The following is a 23,905-nucleotide window of genomic DNA, read 5'->3' as shown; positions in this document are numbered from 1 at the left end:
TAATCAAAAACTATACCTTCTACAAGAATTCAAAGCAGGATTGTAAAAGTAGATTAAATAAGCATACGCACAATGGCAATTAACCTTAATTAATTAAGCTCTTGTATGTTTTTTTTTTTTTTTGGGGGGGGTGTGTTTGTTTGTTTGTTGGTACCAGGGATTGAACCCAGAGGCACTTACACTGAGTCATGCTCCCAGCCCTTTTCATTTTTTATTTAGAGAAAGGATCTTGCTAAATTGCTTATGGCCTTGCCAAATTGTTGAGGCTGGCTTTGAACTTGCGATCCTTCTGCCTCAGTCTCTGGAGATGCCAGAATTAGGGACGTTTACTACCATGCCCAGATCAGTGACTGGAATTAAATAGAAATATTAAGTAAATAATAATTCAAGTGATATGCCAATATAGCAAAATACCTCTAGTTTAATAGTTAAGCTACATAGAAGCTCGAAAGCAATGAATGCCTTTCACTAGAAGGTCAAAAAGAAAAAAGCTTTAGCTGATTCCTCTCAGAATATATTCTAGAAATGAACAAATGAAACTGAGCAACTTCTATTAAAATACAACAATATTCTTAAGAGCAGGCTATTTAAATCCAATTTCTTCCAGAAAATAATCCACTAAATAAAACAGCACTCAGAGATCATGAAAAAAATCCAAGATCTAATTTTACCAGTTTTTTCTCTTTTCTGTCCCTTATAAATGGGGTATATTAAGTTCCATAAATAGCGCTAAAGCATTAAACCAGGACAACAGAAGTTCTTTCCTTATGAGAAAGAGCTAGTCATAGTGTCAGTTCTTCTCTCAGCACTAAATAACTCAATAACTAAAATAATCCCATTTTATAAAATGTTCTGAGTCTATTTTGTTTTTTTCTTCACAGCAAATCTTTAGAGGATGCCCCTCCTTTCCACTGCTTTCCCTTCTTCTCTGTAACCTGAGCCAAACTGATTTCTCAGAATTGAAGGTTAACAGAGGCTGTGGTGAGTCCAGTGAGGACAGGTACAATTCCCAATTTGACCTGAAGTTATCAGAAGCTCTATTGTGTCTACACTGACCTAACTATGTAAGTATGTAAGTTTTGGGTTTTTTTTTTTTTTTTTGGGGGGGGGGGGCAGGGATTCTGGGCATTGAACCCAGGGGTGCTTTACCACACATTACCACACATTCCCAGGCCTTTTTATTTTTTGAGATAAGGTCTTGCTAAGTTGCTTAAGGCCTCACTAAATTGCTTTTGAGGCTAGCTTTGGACTTGCAATCCTCCTGCCTCAGCTTTCTGAGTTGCTAGGATTATAGGTATGTGCCACCAAACCCAGCTAATTATGCAAGATTTATGAATCTTATACAGGACTTCAGACACAATCAGAATCTTCAACAAAATTCACCTAATAGCAATAAAATTCTTGTTAAATTGGCACAGATCTTTAACAAATAGTCTTGGTGCCTGTGCATCCTAAGACAGATACTGATCCTTATGTGTAATGACCCAAAGAAGGAACACTCTCCAGCAAAAATTAAAGCAAAATTATAAAAAGAGTAATTAATGAATAAACCATTTACATGTTAATGCACTCAGACTTTGCTAAGCACTACAAATATCAAGTAGTATACAAGAGTATTTACCTTTCCAAGTTAATAAAAACAAATTCTAATAATACCTTAATTAATTAAGAGCAATATAAATAACTGCCATTACCTTTTTTATCTTCTGACCTGTAAGTCATTGATTTTAAAAGGACATAATAATCCTATTTTTCCAAATTAAATACTCATTTCTCCATCACTTGAACATCCCCCATTTAGTAAAACTCTCAATTTTTTTTTAACAAAGAATTACTTAAAAAAAAATCATAGTTGGTAGAAACCAACACTTTCCTCTGCAGTAGAATGAGAGAACTATGGAAACCTACAATTTTATAGCATATAATTCTACTCTGATTTTTCATAAACAAGTCTTTCTAACTTAAAAAAGTAAACAACAGGGGCTGGGGTTGTGGCTCAGCGGTAGAGTGCTCACCTAGTATATTTGAGGTGCTGGATTCAATCCTCAGCACCACATAAAAATAACTGAATAAAAGCACTGTGTCCCACTACAACTAAAATTTTTTTTTTTAAATTTAAAAAAGGGTTTTTTAAAAAAGTAAACAACAACAAAAAAATATCTGGAATTCAAAAATTCTTTATGATTTCCACGAACAAATCCTGAGAATCTCTTAATAACAGGGCTATGTTAGGCTGAGTCAAATCATATATATTTGTTTTTTACATCCTTCAAGCATAAGATTTTAAAAACCACATTACCTATTCCCTAGTAAAAAAGTCCAATGTTTCTCAATAAAAGAGCAGATATCTTCTTTCCACCTGAAATAACCTTGACGTCCACTTCCTTCCAGAGACAAGTTGTACATTGCCAACATGACAACCTGAAACACAAATGAAACAGGAGTCCGGAGATAGGCATGATTAGGGATGTTAATCTTGAAGGGGGTTAAAGCATTGTTTAAATTCTGAGTAGGAATGGTAAGGAATGGTGGAATAAGGGAAGGATGATACTTTGACATATTCTGGGTAAATTATTTGCTTTCTTTTTTGCTTTTGTAAGATATCACGTGCAGCGTAACACAGGTAGGGCAGATGCGTGGCTAAGCTAAGTTACCTCAGAGGATTGATGAACAGGCACTATCGCAAGCACCCTACCCTCTATGAAATGCAGCCCTAAATAAAGGGTTAACTACTGGACAACTGTATGCCTACACAAGTCAGCATTTTTTGACTAAATGGTGCTACCCTTTATAAAATATTTTGAAAATCACCCCTGCATATCTATTTTTCAAAGCTCTTTATAGGGCAAAAACAAGACGATCAGAATTTCAGAGCTGAAAATAATCTTAGAGGTTATATACTCAGTGATTTAGCCATTTGTAAGCTATGGAAACCTTTCTTCAAATGGAATCGCCACCATACAAGAGACAGAGAACTAAAAAGGCCTGGCTGCTCAACCCATACACAGAGGGCTCCAAGTCACCCCAAAGCTTAGTGTGCAAACTCCTAATCTAGTTATTTTTAGACAAGGATTCATGGCCCTGGACAGGGAGTTTATTCCAGGAATATCAATAACACATGCTCACTGAAAAATATTTTAATAATACAGAAAAGAGGAAAGAAAAAAGTAAAAATCACTGAAATCCACCATCAAGAAATTACTGGGCTGGGGTATAACTCAGTTGGTAGAGTGCTTGCCTCGCATGCAAAAGGCCCTGGGTCCAATCCCCAGCACCACAAAAAAAAAAAAAAAAAAAAAAGAAAGAAAGAAAGAAAAGAAATAACCACTTTTGCCGCATGCAGTGGTACATGCCTGTAATCCCAGCGGCTTGGGAGGTTGAGACAGGAGATCGCGAGTTCAAAGCCAAGCCTCAGCAACTGAGAGGCACTAAGCAACTTAGTGAGACTCTGTCTCTAAATAAAATAGAAAAAATTAAACACAAAAACCAAAACACACACACACACATTCAGCTCAGTGGCTGAGTGTGCCTAGGTTCAAACCCTGGTATCCCCCCAACCCCCCAAAAAAGAAAGAACCACTTTTAGGGATAGGGTGTAGTTTAGTGGTAAAGCACATGCCTGGTATGGGGAAGGCTTGGGGTTCAATCAATCACTGGCTGCCCAAACACATTTCTTTGCACTCACATTTATGTAGATGCTTTATATATGTAATTTTATGTAAGTGGACAAAACTGTGGAAGCTATTCAAAACCATGTTTTACACCTAATAAAAATCATAACTTATTTTGGGCCAAAGAAACAGAAAAGAGGACACAGAATCTAGAAAAGATTTTTAAATAACCCTTTTTTCTATAAGGAGAAGTCTTCAGCTTTTAGAAGTCTGGTAAACTGCAATTAGTGGCCCCAGCATCTTATTCACAGCGTTAAATCCCTAATAATTCTATGAGAAGAGCTATGTCTACATCAGATAGGCTCAGAAATTCTGATACCTCACTGAGTTTCAATTTCTGCCATCCTTAAACATACAACACTTGCAGAGAGTGTACTATACAACTCACCCCATTACCAGATTTTATAAGTCTTCCTCTAAGGAAAAAAAAAAAAAGTCTTCCTCTTAATTTTGCATTTGATCCACATCAGCCCCTACAAATTACTTCTTTAACAGTTAATGCCCACAGAGACTTGTTTAATGAATGTGAAGTTTCTTTTTTCTTTTTTTTTTTTTTTAGAGAAAGAGAGAGAATTTCAATATTTATTTTTTAGTTCTCGGCGGACACAACATCTTTGTTGGTATGTGGTGCTGAGGATCGAACCCGGGCCGCACTTGTTTAATGAATGTGAAGTTTCAATTTGAGAAGATAAAAGTTCTGGAGATGGATGCTGTTCAATAAATACTTTGATTACAGAATGAGTTTTGCCCACTCTCAGATACAAGAGTATTCAGAAACATGCATTCACTCAATCTCAAACATAGGTATGTATCTGTTATTATATTTCCAGTACTTTCCTGTATGCCTGAGTTATTTAATGACTTACAAGTTAAAGTTCACATACCTACTTGAAAATAATTTTTCAGTATCATCACATATTATTTACTGGACAAACTATATTCTAATACATAAAGGACCTGTTTTTCCACCTCTTCTGGCATTTGTGATCTGAAAGAATGAATTCCAGTTGAGTTTTCTAATCTCACAGTACCAGACTAAGCTCATCAGTAATGAAGCCAGCCTCGTGGATCAATGTATCCCCAAAGCCTAGCTCAGGATTGGCAATGCCACAGGAACTATCTGTTGAAAAACAATCAGGAAAAAAAAATAAGCAGAGATCATGATATCTTCACCTGTGCCATGAGTCTCTAGTACATGAATGCAAAAATGTCCCCTCCCTCTTAAATGTTTGATAAATTTTCTTCTATATATCACATTTGTTCTCAAGAGTCACCAAGGAGGAAGAGGTTTAGAAGGAAGGGGCCTTTTGGTTCAGAAACCAGACTCTTCACTATTGGTATTTTGTAATACAAATGAAATGCTATTTGTCAAAAGCATTTCTACTTATTACTTTTCTTCCCCCGCAGTACTGCAGATTGAACTCAGGGGTGCTCTACCACTGGGCTACATCCTCAATCTTTTATTTTTTCATTTTGAGACAGGTCTTGCTAATTGCCCAGGCTGATCTCTACTTCTGATCTTCCTGCCTCAATTTGCCAAGAAGCTGGAATTACAGGCATGTACCACCATACCTAGCCTACTTATTACTTTGATAAGTCAGAGTTTAAGACTTAAAAAAGAGAAAGTCCACATTCCAATATCCTAAGTATTTGGAGACATCAATGGAATTATTTAAGACCAACTGATTCTTTCAGATTTTTGATGATGTAACTAGAAATACTGGTCAGTAGTTTGCCGAGAACCATGTGTGTGACCTAAGTTGTCACTTCATCCTACCAGGGTATTTTTCACGGTTGATAGTCTTCTGGAAGTGAAAAAATATTTTTCAAGTGATGCTGATTAAATATGCAAATTGAGCCAATATTGTATATTCTGAGCAATATAATAAAAAAGCTAGCTTTTCTTTTAAAAACAACCTCCACAAAAACCCATTCTTAAAAATGACAAATTACATATTTTGCTGCTCTTCCATTTACTGCTTTTATGAGAATCCACTTGTTAGCTAAATATAAATCTGCTCAATTAATATTAACATGATTTGCCTACATATAATATCCCATGTATACGTTGAGAAAACTATCCCAATAATATTCATGTGATTATATCCTCAATTCAAACTTCCCTTATTTCCATACACACACACACACACACACACACACACACACACATATATAAATTTTTTTTTGGCAAGTCAAAAAAGGTTTTCTAAATTCACCAGTGACAGATTTCATGAGATAGTCTAATAAAGTACTAGTAATTAAGATAATAGTCTCAGGCTGCTATGGCAACAATTTACAAGGAACACCATAAAGGCCAAAATGGTATAATCTAAAATCCTTCTCATCATTCTGTTTATTTTCTTCAAAGTGGTAAGTGCTATGGGTAATTATCATGTTTATCTGTTTATTATCTAAAGTAAATGTTGAATGTCAGTTGCCTGAGGACAATGGCCTTTGTGGTCTCATTTACCACAGTAACCGAAGATCTAGAATAGAAAAGTGTGGCGAGCCGCTTCTGCGGACTGTGGTCGCCATTACAAGATGGCGCTGGCCTTGTGGTGGTCTGTGATAAACAACTCCTTCTTTGGGAGAGTTGGCACATGGTTCTTTGACACCCTACGAGAAAGCTCCACGTGGCAGCTTCGCATTGGGTGTTTGGATACTTTATTAAGGCTGGGAGGGACTTCTGGGAGATTAGAAGAACTCGGAGATTAGAAGAACTCTCGAGAGCTTGAATAAACAGCTGTAAGAAGATTCCCGGTGTTGCGTCTTCCTTGCGGGCAAGGGGGTCGCGACAAGTGGTGCCGAGACCCGGGAAAATCAAAACTTGCAAGTCGTCAGAGGTGGTGCACTGAACAGTCCCGGTAAGTGGGACCCCACAGTCCCCGTGGGTGGGACCCGACAGTCCCCGTGGGTGGGACACGACAGTCCCGGTGGGCGGGACCTGATAGTCCCGGTTAGTGGGACCCGCAATCAAAGCGGAGTCAGCTCCTCTACAAAGACAGAGAGAGCCTCATATTTTATTGCAGCTGCACTGTGTATTTTTCTTTTGTTTCTGTGTACTTTCGTTTTGTCCTCTGTATCTGTTCTGTTGCTGTGTCATGGGTGTCACATCTTCAAGCCCGCTTCTTCTGGCACTAGACGGCCTGTTACGTTCCAAAGGCCTGAAAGTGAAACATAGTATCTTACAGAGATTTTTGCAGAAAGTAGATGTTGCTGCACCGTGGTTTGCATATTCGGGCAGCCTTACTATGCCTTGTTGGGATAAATTGGGCAAGGATCTTGACTTTGCTTGTGAGCAGGGCATATTGGAGGGTGGGGTGATTCCCCTTTGGAAGATAGTCCGTAGTTGCCTCACAGATGGCAGATGTCATGACGCACTTGCTAAAGGACAGGAGGTTTTAGAAAAGTTACATGAGGAGAAATCGGAGACAGCAGGCAGTGCGATATCTCAGGAGGATGGGAGTGTGCGGAGCGTGAAACAGGGGAGGAGACGATTATCTCTGACAAAAGGTGAGGTATCTCGGGAGGATGGGAGCGTGCGGAGCGAGAAGCAGGGGAGGAAACGCTTGTATCCAGATCTCAGTGCGCTGCGCACACCCCCATGTGGAAGCGGGTCAGAAGAAGAGGAGGATGAGGAGGAGGAGCTTGGGAGGCTGTCTCGCCAGCTAGGGAGTTTAGCTGCTGGAGAAGGGAATGAAGATAGACCGGGGCTCAAGAAATGTGATCCTCCGGACCCACCGCCGTATGGTGGGGGTGTTTCGGGGAGGGCTTTCCATGCTCAAACATGGAAGGCTGTTAACGCTGAGATGGGTCTTGCTTATCCAGTTTTTCAGGATGAGAATAGGGGAAGATTTTCGGAGCCTTTAGATTTCAAAATTGTGAAGACCCTGGCAGAGTCTGTACGCACTTATGGGGTGGATGCCGCCTTCACATTAACTCAGGTGGAGAGTCTGTCTAGATTCTGTATGACTCCCTCTGATTGGGCTAGCCTTGTTCGGGCTTGTGTTTCTCCGGGCAAGTATTTGGACTGGAGAGCATTTATGCTAGAGGGCGCAATAGAGCAGGCCGCCCAAAACCATGCAGCAGGACATCCTCATTGGGATAAGGACATGCTTTTGGGGCAAGGTAGATTTGCTAATCAACAGACAGGATTCCCTCCTGAGGTATATGATCAAATTAATAACATTTGCATTCGGGCATGGAAGTCACTTCCAAATAGAGGAGAAGTGTCTGGTAATTTGACCAAGATTTTACAAGGCCCTACAGAACCCTTTTCAGATTTCGTAGCAAGGATGGTGGATGCTGCTGGAAAGATTTTTGGGGATCCTGATAGAGCCATGCCCCTTGTTAAGCAATTGGTCTTTGAACAATGCACCAAGGAATGTAAAGCAGCAATCGCTCCTTATAAGAACAAAGGCATAGAAGTATGGATGAAAGTGTGTAGAGAGATTGGAGGGCCTTTAACTAATGCAGGTCTTGCAGCTGCTGTCCTTCGGATTGCAAAAGGGGGCAATCCTGCCGCCAGAACATGCTTCCATTGTGGTCAACCCGGTCATATCAGACGTGAGTGTCCCAAAAATGTCAATTTTACTGGACCTCCTCACGGTGGCCCTTCCACTGGCCTTCGATCACCGGGATTGTGTCCAAGGTGCAAAAGGGGGAAGCATTGGGCAAAAGAGTGTACATCAGTGAGGGACATCCATGGACAGCTTATTTCAGCTGGGCCAAAAAACGGCCGACGGGGCCCCCGACCCCAGGGCCCGCAAATATATGGGGCAGTGGAGAATGTCACACCCGAACCCGAGACATGGCCATCTCTACGCCATCCCATGAAACGCGGAGAGCCACTACAGGTGCCGCGGGATTGGACCTCTGTTCCACCTCCAGACTCGTGTTAACACCTAAGATGGGAGTCCAATTGGTGGAAACTGAGTTCAAAGGGCCTCTACCACCTGGCACTGTAGGTTTGCTAATTGGACGTGCATCTTCCATTTTGCAAGGTCTTCATGTTTTCCCTGGAGTCATAAGTCCTGATACTGTAGGGATAGTAAAGGTTATGGTGGAAGCTCCAAAAGGCATTGTGTCCATCTCCCCAGGAGATCGGATTGCTCAATTACTGGTTTTGCCTAGTTTACATGATCATTTCCCTGCAGACTCAAAGTCACGGACAGGGAATGAGGTTGGTACCACCGGAGGGAATTGTGCTTATTTGTCACTAGATATGAGTAATCGCCCTACTTTGGAATTAAGCATAGAAGGTAAATCAATTGTGGGCTTACTTGATACAGGTGCAGATCGTAGCATCATTGCACTTAAGGACTGGTCTAAGGGATGGCCAGTGCAGACTTCTGATCAATCTCTGAGAGGACTTGGATATGCCCAGGCTCCTCAGGTTAGCTGTAGACATCTTTCCTGGAAGGACCCGGAAGGACATCATGGTACTTTTCAGCCTTATGTACTTAATTTACCTATCTCTTTATGGGGCCGTGACCTGATGAAAGACATGGGGTTCACTCTTAGTAATGACTATTCCCCAGTGTCCCAACAAATTATGCACAATATGGGGTATAGGCCACGTTTAGGACTAGGAAAACATTTACAGGGACGTAAGCATCCTGTACAAGGTCATCAAAAGCTTGACAGATTTGGTCTGGGTTTTTCCTAGGGGCCGCTGAGGCTCAAATACCCATAGCATGGCTCACCGAGGAGCCTGTTTGGGTGCCTCAGTGGCCTCTTCCCTCGGTTAAACTGGCAACAGCCCATGCTCTAGTTAAAGAACAACTTGACTTGGGTCACATCCAACCCTCTACTTCTCCATGGAATACTCCCATATTTGTCATTAGGAAAAAATCAGGGAAGTGGCGCCTACTGCATGATCTACGAGCGGTTAATGCTCAAATGCAACCTATGGGGCCCATTCAGAGAGGGCTGCCTCTGCTCTCTTCTGTTCCTCAAGGCTGGCACATTATTGTTATTGACATTAAAGACTGTTTCTTTTCTATTCCTTTACATCCTAAAGACTCGCAGCGTTTTGCCTTTACCCTTCCCTCGTGTAACCACGAGGAACCAGATCAAAGGTTTGAGTGGATAGTGTTGCCGCAGAAAATGACTAATAGTCCCACAATGTGTCAGATGTAGGGAAGACACTTGTGCCCCTCAGACAAAAGTACTCCTCCATCAAGATCATTCATTATATGGATGATGTATTATTGGCTGCTAAATCAGAACAAACAGTTCATGAGGCCTATGACGACCTCGTGAAGTTGTTAGCACAATGTGGGCTGCATATAGCACCTGAAAAGGTTCAAACAGGAGATTCTATTAAGTATTTGGGAGCAACAATTGGGTATGACAAATTACAACCACAAAAAATCACCATACGAACTCAGGATCTTCAAACTCTAAATGATTTTCAGAAACTGCTGAGAGATATTAATTGGATACGAGGATATTTACATATTTCTAATGTTGTACTACAGCCTTTGTATGCTACTCTTAAAGGTGATCCAGATCTTACTTCCCCTCGTAGCCTCACCAAAGAGGCTAGAGCGGCCCTTATGACAGTAGAAGAAGCTATACAACATGCCACTTTATACAGGCTCCAGAGTGATAAACCTTTTCAATTATGTGTGCTTGCCACTATGCGGCAGCCTACTGGAGTACTATGGCAAGATGGACCTTTGCTATGGATACACCCACATGTATCCCCAGGAAAATCCTTAGAATATTATCCTGATGCTGTTGCAGCATTAGCACTTAAAGGGATTCAACAAAGCATTCAATTTTTCGGACAATCACCTTCTTCTCTTATTATACCCTATACTAAAGCTCAACTTAATGTTTTGTGTGCTACTCTAGATAACTGGGCTATTCTATGTTGTTCGTTTCAAGGGGATATTGATAATCATTACCCTTCTCATCCGTTACTCCATTTTGTTAAGGAACATCCTATTATTTTCCCTAAAGTAACTTCATCCAGTCCAATTCCGGGGGCTGTTAATATTTTTACTGATGGTTCCAAGTCTGGAATGGGAGCTTATGTCATTAATGATTCTCCCCCTGTCCAGCATCAATTTGCTCCTGGAAATCCACAATGGGTAGAACTGCAAATTGTTATTGAGGTGTTTAAACAGTGTTCTTTTCCTTTTAATCTCATTTCGGACTCCATCTATGTGGTGCAAGCACTAAAAATCCTAGAGGCTGTGGGAGCTATTAGTGATGCCCGTAATGTATCTGCTTACTTTAATCAGCTTCAACAGCTTATCCGTGGCCACACTGCTCCTTTTTATCCAGTGCACATCCGGGCTCACACCTCTCTCCCTGGTCCATTATCACAGGGTAATGCCTGTGCGGACTCAGCCACTCGAGGTCAGTTGATCTGTTTGGCTTCCTCCTTAGAGGAGGCTAAATTGTTTCACCAAAATTTCCATGTTAATGCTTTAACACTGCGCAGGCGTTTTTCCATTTCTAGAGCAGATGCTCGGCAGATAGTATTGCACTGTCCCCATTGTGTCACATTTCTTCATCCCCCTACTTATGGAGTGAACCCACGGGGGTTGAAGCCACTGGTTGTCTGGCAAATGGATGTGACACATATACCTGACTTTGGTAACCTCAAGTATGTCCATGTTTCTGTTGATACGTACTCTGGAGTTATTCATGCTTCTGCGTTATCAGGAGAAAAGGCACGTAATGTCATCACTCATTGCCTGGAAGCCTGGGCGGCGTGGGGTGCGCCCACGTCCCTTAAGACTGACAATGGACCTGCTTATACTGGCAGACAATTCACGTCCTTTTGTTCTACTATGGGAGTGCAACTTACTCATGGTCTGCCTTACAATCCTCAAGGACAAGGCATTGTTGAGCGTGCTCATCGCACCTTAAAGGAAACTTTACAAAAACAAAAAGGGGGAATAGGAGCTGGACATACTCCTAAAGAATGCTTGTCCTTAGCTCTCTTTACTATTAATTTTTTGAATTTGGATATTCATGGTCGCTCTGCGGCCGATAGACATGTGTTCCCTCAGCCCTCTGTGATTGGCTATGTTAAGTGGAAAGATGTTCTTACGGGCCAATGGAACGGCCCCGACCCCGTGCTGACATGGGCACGAGGATCCGTATGTGTTTTTCCCCAGGATCGCACGGAACCATTGTGGGTCCCTGAACGCCTGACAAGAAGAGTCCTGACGCCAGCTACTCAGCAACAAGAATTACCACAGCAATCCCGTGATGAGGATCTTCATTCTGCTGAGTGCTCTGGCTCTGGTGCTGATGCCGATGACACAGACGACACCAATGCAATGGTGGGCGGTGGCACGGGCTTGGCCAATGCCGATGCCGGTTCACGGTAATTCCAGTGTCCTTCCCACTCTTTTCTCTACCTCGTGTGAGATGTCTGCGCCCTGTGCCTCTCCTAGAGGGGACGTGGAACGCATTTACAATCAATCTCAAGTTAATCTCACAGGAGTGTTTTGTTTTAGCCTTGGGAACGCTCATTGTATCCGTCTTAAGACCAAGAATTTGACTAACTGGGACAATCCATTGCAGTCCAGTCAAGTCTCAGGGAGCATTCTCAGTACTGTATTGGGCCAAGTAGTCTCAGGGGAACAATCAGGCTCAGGAACCTCCGTAAATAGCTCTGCTTTAACCACAACTACCTTGGCTAGTATCTCCGAGGTACTAATTCCAATGCCCCCATATTCTAGTGGACTTCCTTATGCCACTCATTTTAAGGCTTCTCCTTACTGTACCCCTAATCTTGGTTTCCCCCCAACATTCACGCCTTGTCAGGATTATTCTTGGGAGAAACGTCAAGTTGCTAAAGGTTTCTCCCTTTCCCCCTCTCTTAAGAGGTATGTTTATGACTTTAGCAACAGTGCCAACTCCTCTACAGGAGTGGGTTGGTCCTGGTTTCAATGGCTGATTTCCAACACAAAGGGGGCTTCAGCTGATATTTCTGCACTGACTCAATTGCTGGGAGCCAAAAGTTGGTTGGCTAATGTTTCTGGCACTGTTTACGAGAGTGAGCGAGGTAGTAGACTCACATCTGTTTCGTTCAACTCTCTGTTGGATAATGCCACATTGCCCCCTGCAGCGGTTTGTGTTCAATCTCCGTTCTTACTCCTTTTGGCTAATGACACCTCGTCAGAAATGCTGGATTGTTTTAATGTTAATTGTTTCTTATCTGAATGTTGGGATGGTTCTTCGGCTGTAGCAGTGGTTATGAAAATTCCAACCTTTGTTCCAATCCCAGTTATTGCGGACCCTGATAAATTCCCCATTGTTGAGCTACTTAGAGTCCGCAGGGATTTTGGAATCACAGCTGCTATAGTGACAGCCGTGGCGGTATCTGCTGCTGCAGCGGTCGCGGCCGGAGTGGCCATGGCCAATCAAGTGCAGACTGCTGCCTCCGTTAATCAAGTTGTTCAACAAACTTCTATGATACTTGAGTCCCAAAATACAATTAATCAACATATTTTGTCAGGGATCTTAGCTGCCAACCAAAGAATAGATTTACTCCAAGCTCAGGTAGAAGAATTGGCTGATTTGGTGCTTTTGGGCTGTGTTGATCAACGTGCACATTTATACATAACCTCTGTCAGATTTAATGATTCCAGGAATGCCTCCCGTATCATCGGAGAATACTTGGCCGGAAATTGGTCCATGGCAGCGGAAGACATGATCCAGTCTCAACTAACCCAGATAGCTGTCTTGAATAGTACCCACGTTGATCCCATAACGTTGGGTCAATTCACTGATTGGATATCTTCTGCCTTTTCCTTTTTTAAAGAGTGGGTGGGGGTAGGCATTTTTGGCGCAATGTGTTGCTTCGGTATGGTTCTCTGCTTGTGGTTTCTCTGCCGCCTTAAGGCCCGCAATGCTCGCGATAAAGCTATGATTATACAAGCACTTGCAGCTTTGGAAACTGGCAACTCACCTCAAGTTTGGCTTGCACAAATTAAACAGTAAACCTTTGACATGGTCGTTGCACCCCAAGTTTTACGGACATTGCACTGGGAACGACATGTCCTTCCTTGTTATTCTCCTAGTGTTGGAAAGCCCTTGCACTCTGCCGGCTTTACTGCCATTGCACACAGATGGGTTTCCACGCTAGTACTTTTCTATCGCTCTATGACCCGTGCCTTTCTTTTAGGGTGTTGCCAACTTGTTTGTCGTTGTATTTCTATACAGCCACAGTTCAGCCTCAGAGACCTAATCATGACTGGCTGAGTAGATACCATTAAACGCCTTGGCAACAACGAGCTGATCTTGTAGTACCCAGAGACGGGCAACTTTCACGCTTGCACTGCAACCTAAGACAGGGGAATGGGGCCTCCCCAAAGACGGGTAAGCAATGTAAGGGCAGTGAACGACCTAAGACAGGGGCTACTTGATTCCCTTTGACGTGCTATAAACAGAAGGAAAAAACTGCTGGCAGTGGATTCCCCCCGGCCCCCAGGGCTTGGATCCAGCCCTGATTTGTATGCACGTCAAGGAGGCCAGCTCACAGGGCCTTAACAGCTTTGTGGTGTCTGTTTTCATATTCAGCCAATAACGGTCATGTGGGAACGTCCTGACCTGCTTGGGTCTGATGAGGTTCCTGGTTGAAGGCTTCGTATGAGTAATGGCGATTCACCTCTACTCTTGCCTGTTTTGTTTTTAGTAAACGAAAGGGGGAACTGTGGCGAGCCGCTTCTGCGGACTGTGGTCGCCATTACAAGATGGCGCTGGCCTTGTGGTGGTCTGTGATAAACAACTCCTTCTTTGGGAGAGTTGGCACATGGTTCTTTGACACCCTACGAGAAAGCTCCACGTGGCAGCTTCGCATTGGGTGTTTGGATACTTTATTAAGGCTGGGAGGGACTTCTGGGAGATTAGAAGAACTCGGAGATTAGAAGAACTCTCGAGAGCTTGAATAAACAGCTGTAAGAAGATTCCCGGTGTTGCGTCTTCCTTGCGGGCAAGGGGGTCGCGACAGAAAAGTATTTGGTTCACTACAGGGATTGAGGAGTGAGTATTTGTTAAATACACATCAAAACTGAGGGCTGGGTATGTAGCTCAGCAATAGAGCACTTACCTAGCATAGGCAAGGCCCAGGTTTGATCCCCAGCACCACAAAAAACAAAATAATATACACACACGCGCACACACACAAATGGATGTACACAAAAACTGAGCAATTCATTTGTTTTTTTGAACTTAAAGACTATTTATACCTTGGTGGCTTATTATATATAAATATTAATTCAAAAACAAAACTAAAAAAATTAATACAAGTCAGAGATCAGTAAAAAGCTATTGCTTGGGCTGGGGTTGTGGTTCAGAGGTAGAGCACTCCCCTAGCATGCATGAGGCCCTGGGTTCGATCCTCAGCACCATATAAAAATGAAATAAAGGTGTTGTGTTCACTTACAACTAAAATAAATAAATAAATAAATAAATAAATAAATAAATAAGCTATTGCTCAAGGCTGGGGCTATAGCTCAGTGTCAGAGTGCTTGCCTAGCATGTGTGAGCACTGGGTTTGATCTTCAGCACCATATAAAAATAAATTAAAAAAAAAAAGACATTCTGTCCATCTACAACTACAAAAAATTGAAAAAAAAATCTACTGCTCAGGTCATAGGTGGCTTGGATTAGAGTGCTGGTATTGGAGATGGTTAAAAGTAGATATTAAATTTCATCAACAAAAAAATAAACATCTGAGCTCAAATGTAGAAAGGCTGGGTTACATTGGTATTTACAATCTAGTTATATTACTTCTTCCAAATCTATTTCCAATGTAACCATCCTATGGGTTTTGCTGTTCTAAAAATTGCTAACAGAAAAAATGTAAACCATACTTTCAATTAAAATCAGAGCTTGGTGTTAGATATACATAAAATTACATGACATTTTCAAGAATCTTAAAACCCAATTTACTAAGTTAACATCAAGTATTATTTTTACCAAGAACTCCTCTGTCCACACACTCCATATCCAATTTTCATCGTGAAATGAATGGTATCTCTTAAAACACAACAAAAGCTCATTGGTAGGTTCCTTGCTCTGAATATTCATTCCAACAAATTTCCTGGAGGACCCAGCATGACATTCTAGAGAAGAGCTTTTTACTCACTTGTTGCCATGTCAGCTTCAGCCTCTCATACTGCTCCTTGCCATCTGCCGAGCAATCAGAACAAGTAAACCTAAAAAAATTATCACCCTTAAGATAACTGAGCTGTTCCCTCAGCTGACCTAGGGGGAAAAAAAAAAAGTCACATCACAGGTTTATCTAGAGCACAGGCAACCCAAAGGTTTAATCAGTTTGTCAACCAGATTTCTAAGTATGCTGAGTTTATCAGCCAACCCACAATAGCAGGATGGGCCTGGGAAAGGGAGAGGAGTTTTATTCTTCTAACATCAGATATACACCCCTACAAGGATCTGTGGATCCTTAACTTTTAGGAGAAAGGTACTGGAAAAGCAGGTATGATTGCTCTAACTGGATTTTCCAATCGTTACATACCTGGACTCTTCTAGGTGGGTCCCTTTAGCATTCTTTCAAAAAACATTTGATCTCCCACAATCTGCCAGGCACTGAGCTAGGAACCATTGGGTATACAATAACCAAGACAAAGGCATAGTGCCTGCTCTCACTGGTCTAGAAGTCGGGGAGGGCAGCAAAGGAGAAAATAGGCAATAGGTACCAGCTGCATGGAACTTTTTCCTTCTTATGGTGCATCAGAACCACTCAAGGAGCTGCTGTTTTTCTAACTATGTCTAGGTCTCTCCAGATGAAAAGAATCAGTCTCTGAGGTAGAGCCTAGGCCTCTGCATTAAGGTTCCCTAGGTGATGATGCTAATGCTTTGTGGGACTTGAAAATCACAGGAGTGAAACATGATGTGCACCATAGGGCAGTTGAGAGCACATAAAAGGGAGACAAGAAAGTTGGAAAGAGAGGTCTACAGGGACCTGAGAGAAGACTAGAAATTGGTGGTGGGGTTGGGGGCGCATATGTACCCTTGAGATACATATTCCAGAAAGGAAATAAAAATGTGCAAAGTCCCAGAAATAAGAAAGAATTGTTTGTGGAAAATGAAAAGTTCATCCTACCAACAAAGTTCTGTTAATGTGAGGGATAGAAGAGGCTGAAGAAATTAGCAGGGGTCTGGCCACAAGGGTGTTTAAAATTTATCCTCTAAGGACAAATAGCCACCAAGATATTCAGGACAAAACCCTGCACTAATAAACAAGAAAGCAAAAGCCAGCTAAAAAACTTATTAATAGTAATTATTAATTTGAAAAGTTGAACTCATTCAGAAACACAGCCACATACCAGAAAATTAATCACTTCACTGTACATAAATATATATAACACATATATATAATATGTAATATGTATATAAATGTATGTATAATATATAAATTTAACTTAGTTATGAATTCCATTACACAAAGCATTTCTTTAGCACACGTCTTTTCTAGTTTCTTGCCTGATGGAAAAATCCTGTTTTAGTGCAAATTATATGATGGCTAGCAAAGCAAGCTCAGGAGTTAGGAAGCTGGCAGCTAAAAACAAGATGTGTGTGCATAACTCTTGTCAGCAGACAAAGAGAACTGCAAGTGGGAAACAAGACAGGTCCTAGGAAAGGCCATTAAATACCTTCAAACTGCTAATTCTAACCTCACTTTAACTGTAAGTTAAAGTGACAGATGATAGTTTTCCACATAAGTTAAATATACCACAGTAATGGTTTTGAACTTGAACTTTTAATTCTACACTCAGGCTAGAATCTGGGCCCCAGTCCATAACATAGTCTTGTTAGAAAATTGTGGTTTAATTCCTTCAGTAACACAGGATTTCTAATTTTCTAATTTTTATTGGGTCACCATCAAGAATATTAATTTAACAATGGAATAGTGGTTGGCAACAATTTTTATTAGTACAAATGTGTCTATGTGTTATATAAATTTGTATTTGATCATCTAAGTTAATGAATGTAATAATTATCCTTTTATTTAGATCTACTTTACATTCATGTTTCTTTCACAGGTTGGAAAAATAAATCTTCACACAGGAATTGACAAATAAAGGAATTGAGAAGCTCCTTACTGGCCGGTATCCATTTTTGGCACTTGTCACAGAAGTAGGACAGCTGCTCCTCCATCCACGACACATCTCCTTCATCACTGTTGAGGGAATCCCCACTCTGGTCATGAGATAAGTCCACAGATGCCTGATCCTCAGATTCAACAATCAAGAGAGTCTCTCCCTCCACTTCACCCTCTTCCAGCCCTTCTGAGGTAGATGTTCTTGTGGCTTCATCATCATGTCGACTTATCAAACTACTGAGGTGGATGTTACTATCCATCCCTCCTTTCTCACAATTTCAGAAGTGCTCTTCAGTAACAGTTCTAACTCTGGATGCTGAACTTAAAGAGGCTTCTATCAGAATCACACAGGTAGAAACTCTTCAGAGTGTCTGCCCACAACTTCTTTGCTCAAACACAGGGGATTCTTAAAGTCATTTAGAGTATAGGATCTACTGTCCTTTACCAAATTTAAAAGGACTGTCACAAGAAGGGTGAAGATCTCACTAAGCTATTCTCTATCAACACACATACATAACACACACAGTTTCAGTGCTTTGTCCCATTAATATTTCACATTCCTTTGAAGTCATGTTTTTTGAGATCCTTTTTCCAATAACATCTTCTCTCTTTCTGCTTCAAGTTGTTCAGTCAAAATAATCTGTTCTCCCAAAAGACGAATGTTTTCTTTTTTCCGATTTTGCCTCTCAATATCTCTGATCACTCCGTCACGAAGCCTCTAAAAACGAAAGAAACAGATTTCAGTAACACCCTGAACAGGTGGTTCCCACCCTTGTGCCATTCAAATCCAAATAACAGTGTTACTAAAATACACTTAAAATGTTCAGATTCCAAATACCCAATTACTATTTTAACTTTCTGTACAAATGTAAAATGTAACAAAGAAACCATCAAATAAATTAGGTAGTGCACTATAATATCATTACTAAAATTATTTCTTTCTCATTTTAAGATATTCCTAAACATTTTGTCCAGAAAACTTACTGGGAAATAACAAAAAATAAAAAATTTAAAAAATTTAAAAATGGCACTATGTTGAATTTTAAAAATCTAGCTGATATAAGACTCTTTAAAAATTAGCTGTTACTACAGTAATAGTCTGAACTACTATTCTATTGACAGTTATCTTAGGTGAATAATAAACATCAAGAGAAAAAGAAAGGTTACTAAAAACTGAACAAATTATCTTAACAATTTAGGTACAAGAAAACAAAGAGGGGCTGAGGATATAGCTCAGCTGGTAGAGTGCTTGCCTAGCATGCATAAGGCCCTGGGTTCAATCCCCAGCACCACCAAAAGGGGGGGGGGGATTGGGTTAATGGGCTGGGGATTAATGAGCCCAGTGGGTAGAACACTTGCCTAGCATGTACAAAGCACTGGGTTCAATCCCAGCACCACAAAAACCAAACAAAAACATAAAGAACTGGACTTCTAGTATATAAAGTGAAAAGGTAGAAATTATACAAAATACTATCAATTATGTAAAAAGAAAAGTTTTTTTAAAAGACTACTAATTCTAGAGGGAAAAATAAAACCCATCAATAGTAGTTAGTTACCTTAATAAGCACTAAAAAGGAGAAATTTCAGAATGCAGACTTGGTACCTAAGATGAGACTTTTGTATGTGTTTGTGTGTGTGTGTGTGTGTGTGTGTGTGTGTGTGAGAGAGGATGGGATGCTGAGGACTGAAACTAGGGGTTACCATTGAGCTACACCCTCCACCATTTATTTATTTATTTATTTATTTTTGAGGCATGGTCTTGCTAAGTTTCTTAGGCTGGCCTTGAACTTGTCATCCTCCTGCCTTGGCCTCCCAAGTAGTTGGGATTACAAGCATTTACCACCATGCCCAGCTTGAGACTTTTTAAAATATCAATTCAGTCATTACTAATAACTAATATTTTATAGTTCATAGCTCAAAAATACTTCAGTAAGGTGATAAGGCATTTTTCTTGTTGTTTCTATTGTTTTTTTTTTTTTTTTTTTTTGGTGCTAGAGATTGAACCCAGGAAAGTGCTCTACCACTGAGCCACATCCCCCAATAAATTTTTAAAAATAGAATTAATTTAGGGCTGAGTATGTTTGGTTTGTTAAAAAAAAAAAAATTACAACCATTTTAAAAACTCACCTAGTACCTATTTGCTGGACATCTTCCAGGCCTGGAGTTTCATTGGCTATTATGAGGGAGTTGGGAAATTAAGAGTCCCAGGACTGATAATTCAACTGGTACTAGATTTTCTTAAATCCTGTGTCCTTGGCAAGATCCCTACTGAGACAACAACAGGTGCTTACTCCATTTTCCCCACTGCAGGTCTACCTGTCACCAACCTCCTTACATTTACACATCCTGCTCCCAAAGCCTATACCATTGGTTGAGATCATTCTTTCTACATCTGCCTCCCAGGTCCTCATCTACTTTTTCAGAGATGTCAGCATGTGCTCTGATCTTACTCCATCATTTGTTATCTTTCTCCAGGTGACTACTTCATACATCCTCCCTGTGAATTGAACCTCTCTTACCACCTAAGACCTCCTCACTATCACAACTCTGATACCTTGAACTCTGGCTCATGTAGCACTACAAATGCTCCTTGACTTAAGATAGGGTATATCCTGATAAGCCCATTTAAAGTTGAAAATATCAGAAATTGAAAATGTGTTGGGCTGGGGATATAGCTCAGTTGGTAGAGTGCTTGCTTTGCATGCACAAGGCTCTGGGTTCAATACCCAGCACCACAAAAAAAAAAAAAAGAAAAAGAAAAAAAAAGAAAGAAAGAAAAAGAAAATGTGTAACATGTACCCAACCTACCAAACATTACAGCTTAGCACCACTTACCTGAAATCATGTCTGTGTAGCTGATTGGGAACTGTGGTTTACTCCACCTGCCCAACATCTCAAGAGAGGATTACAGTCCCTAATCATTATCCTGGAAAAATACTGAAATCTGAAGTACAGTTTCTACTGAGTGCAAATCATATTGCTTTCTCACCATTGTAAAGTCAAAATATTTTAAGTAGAAGAGTTGTAAGTTAGGGACCACCTTGGTTTCTGGAAGGAATAGTAACCCATGAGTACTGAACATGAGTGTCTGGTATGTGGTAGACTCCAGTCAGGAAACAGTAGTCACTATTTAACTTCTTGCTTCTTTCAACTTTCAGACACACCTACCATGTCCTTCTAGTTCTATTCTTTCCCATTGTTATAGAGTACCTAGTGAAGGTCTGGATGTAAAAACAGGGCAATCTTTTCTTCATCTCTTTCCTACCCAGCAGGCAGAAAGACACCCCCTTCATCTCAATTTTTCTCAGGACCATCATCTTTTCCTTCAACAGAGGAAGAACCCTGCCTCTATTCCAAAAGCTACCTTCTTATAGACATACTTTAATCCCAAATCTCTAATCCTTTCTGTGCCTTTTCATCAGTGGTTATCCCAACCCCATCACAAAATTCTTGTGCCATTACAAGATTTCTCTCCTCCTGTCTCCACAGGTTATGAACACCAATGACAAAGACCTCATCTGCTTCATCTCCATATACCAACCACATAGCATAGTCCAAATCCTGGACAAGTAAATTAAGAAGACTGTTGACTCTTGATCATTCAGATCATTACATCTACCCTTGGCAAACTAGGTTCTACTCAACTACCTGAGAAGGTGTTACTTGAAAGTCAACAATGAACTGCTTGCAATATTTAGCACTGTTGCAAATTATTTACAGACTCTGGAGCGGTTGTTTCTTTGTCTTTGTATTCCCAAAGTACCTAGCGCTATGCCTGGCAGAGAGTGATTAATCACTAAAGATATGCCAATTTGAGAAAGAAAATACGAACTGAGAGAGAGAGAGAGAGAGAGAGACTGACGGTAAGTTAAGTCACAGAGATCTCCAGAAATAGAAGTACCAAAAAGATAATTTGGAGGACTGTATCTTTATCATTCCCAGAGTCTACATTTTCCACAGTCAATATTCACCTAAGCAAAAATTACAAACATCTCATCAAATTACCTTGGCCAAAAGGCACGGAAAGTGGGTAGGTGAGGAGGAGCCAGCTTTACCACCGGATAAAATCTTTAGCACTCAACGGCCTTAGGGTTTAGCGCCCACCTGGGGTCCGAGGGGTGGTGAGAGGTGGATAACTTGCAGAATGAGCCCCACCCCACCCCCGCAAAAAAAGCCCTTCCCTGCCTGGTACTTTCCAGCGGCCCAAGCGGGACGCTGACAGGTCCGCTTGGCAGCGGGCTGGGTGTGAGCTGAAAACAGAACTGCTGAGCACCCAGGAGCGTGCGTTCGCGGGAAAGGCCCCTTGGAGCTGGCTCCTGGGCGCTGGCCAGCAGCGGGTCAGCCAGGACACCGGGTTGCTCGGCCGCCGGGAGCTGTAGGCCGGGGTGACCCCAGGTTCACGGCCGCGAATGCGTGGGGATGCGGGGCGCGCCACCGCCGAGCCCAGAGGCGAGAAGGAGGGGGCAAAGGCGTGGGGAGCAGCCGGGGACCACGCGGGCAGAGCCCACCAGAGGCCCCAGGCTGCAGCCCGCGGGCCCCGGAAGAGACGGTCACGTGACACCGACCTGCAGGTCCTGCTGCTGCTTCAGGTGCACGCCGGCCACCGTGGCCGCCGTAAGCAGCACCGAGAGGCCCAGCACCACCTTCGAGCTCCTCGACATCCCCGCGCAAGCCGCCCCGGCCGCCTCCCGCCAGCCCCAAGCGCCGGGGCCACAGCCGAGAGCGCGTCGCTGCCGGTACGGGCCAGGCTTGACACCTCGAGCGCAGATTTTTTGTGTATTGCCCGCCTCCAGGCTCAAGCAATCGAGAGCCGAGCACCGAGATGCGCCCTTGCTCCCCTCACTGAGTGGCTTGACAAGGGCCCCTGGGACAAGAGGGACCTTTTTCCTACCCCGCGGACAGAAAGACAAGCCAGATTCAATTACAAAAAGCTCCGACCCAAAGGTGACCTTAGCAGCTTGCCAGATTCGGGATTCCGTGCCTGAGCTCGGTCTTGTCCCCACCTCACCCCAGCGGCCCTGAGTGTCCTAGAGGGTCCGCTATTCACACAGGAGTAGCATGCTGACCCTTCTTCCACACCTATACGTCTGACCATCTGGCTGACCCAGGTGCTTTGCTGGGTACCTCACCTAAACACAGCCCCTTGTTGTCCTTTTGTGGAGTAGATGCCACCACCGGTAGTTTGGTGGCTCCAGGGACACGGGTGGGAGTCGTGGAGTTTTGGCTTGAGGACCCATAATTAAACGTGACAGATACAGTTGACTTCACGTTGAGGCGGTGGGGCGACCATCAAGCTCTGAGTTTTCTCAAAACCGAAAAGTGTCTAAACAGCTAAGTGGGCAGCCACACCTCCTGATAGGAAATTTGTCCTGACCAAGCTGCCCGCATAATTTTTTTTTTTTTTTTTTTTGGATGGGGGTGGTGTTACTGGCTGTTGACTGGTGAGGAGTCCCTGCTTCCCCAATGTTGAAGAATAACACCAGAGAAGCACCCCTAGGCAAGGTCAGAGTGGAAAATTAGAAGTTTATTAAAGGACAGCAGAAAAGACTTCTCCCTTCTCCCGGAGAAAGAAGGGGACCTAAGAGATGGAATCCGTGAAAGTGCGGTTGTTTCCCTTTTTTATAGTTTTCGGTGATGGAATGTAGGTGGGAAGGCCCGAGGGGTGGGACACAGGTGGGCCAAAGAAGTAATCTGGGCACTTCCGAGTCAGCATCTTTAAGTTTGCTGTTCATTAACACTTCTTTGGGATGGACTTTGGGCCTAGGGCTTTTCTCTGGACTTCATTAACATTCCATGAGTTGTCCTGCATTTCCTGGAATTCATTCTCAGCATGGCCTCCATTTTAGATTTCACTCTATTTACCTAACTACACTGACTGCCTAATTTTAAATCTGGCTTCAGTGGTACCAGGGATTGAACTCAGGGGCACTCGACCACTGAGCCACATCACCAGCCCTGTTTTGTATTTTATTTAGAGACAGGGTCTCACTGTGTTGCTTAGCGCTCGCTTTTGCTGAGGCTGGCTTTGAACTCTTGATCCTCCTTCCTCAGTCTTCAGAGCCGCTGGATTTACAGGCGAGCATGGCATAATTTTAAAATTTTAAGAGATCACTTTTACACCCTTGAAGCCTCAGTT

The 23,905-nt window shown here is 42.2% G+C and overlaps 2 protein-coding genes across 5 annotated transcripts in view; both read right to left on the bottom strand.

The window, feature by feature from the left end:
• Positions 1–18,029, bottom strand: part of KAT14 (lysine acetyltransferase 14) — a gene marked incomplete at its 5' end in the record, with an annotated part of 47,783 nt that extends 29,754 nt beyond the window's left edge. For 3 of the 4 annotated variants that reach the window (XM_081293251.1, XM_081293252.1, XM_081293254.1), the window contains 3 exons: positions 2,300–2,421; positions 15,793–15,911; positions 17,771–18,029. In XM_081293251.1, the coding sequence (XP_081149377.1) occupies positions 2,300–2,421; positions 15,793–15,911; positions 17,771–18,029 (500 nt within the window). The remainder of the gene's footprint in view (positions 1–2,299; positions 2,422–15,792; positions 15,912–17,770) is intronic. The other variant, XM_081293253.1, reaches the window with a different exon arrangement.
• Positions 18,030–18,317: 288 nt separating this feature from the next.
• On the bottom strand, positions 18,318–22,533 carry PET117 (PET117 cytochrome c oxidase chaperone). The gene is made up of 2 exons (XM_081293255.1): positions 22,335–22,533; positions 18,318–18,487 (listed from the first exon to the last, which is right to left on the bottom strand). Exons 1-2 carry the CDS (start codon positions 22,428–22,430, stop codon positions 18,338–18,340), a joined length of 246 nt encoding a protein of 81 aa, XP_081149381.1. The 5' UTR covers positions 22,431–22,533; the 3' UTR covers positions 18,318–18,337.
• Positions 22,534–23,905: the final 1,372 nt, after the last annotated feature.

This window comes from Spermophilus citellus, assembly GCF_964194105.1.
Source record: "Spermophilus citellus genome assembly, chromosome: 4".
Lineage (NCBI taxonomy): Eukaryota > Metazoa > Chordata > Mammalia > Rodentia > Sciuridae > Spermophilus > Spermophilus citellus.
Note: the sequence above shows the minus strand (reverse complement) of the source record. Positions and strands in the feature narration are given on the sequence as shown.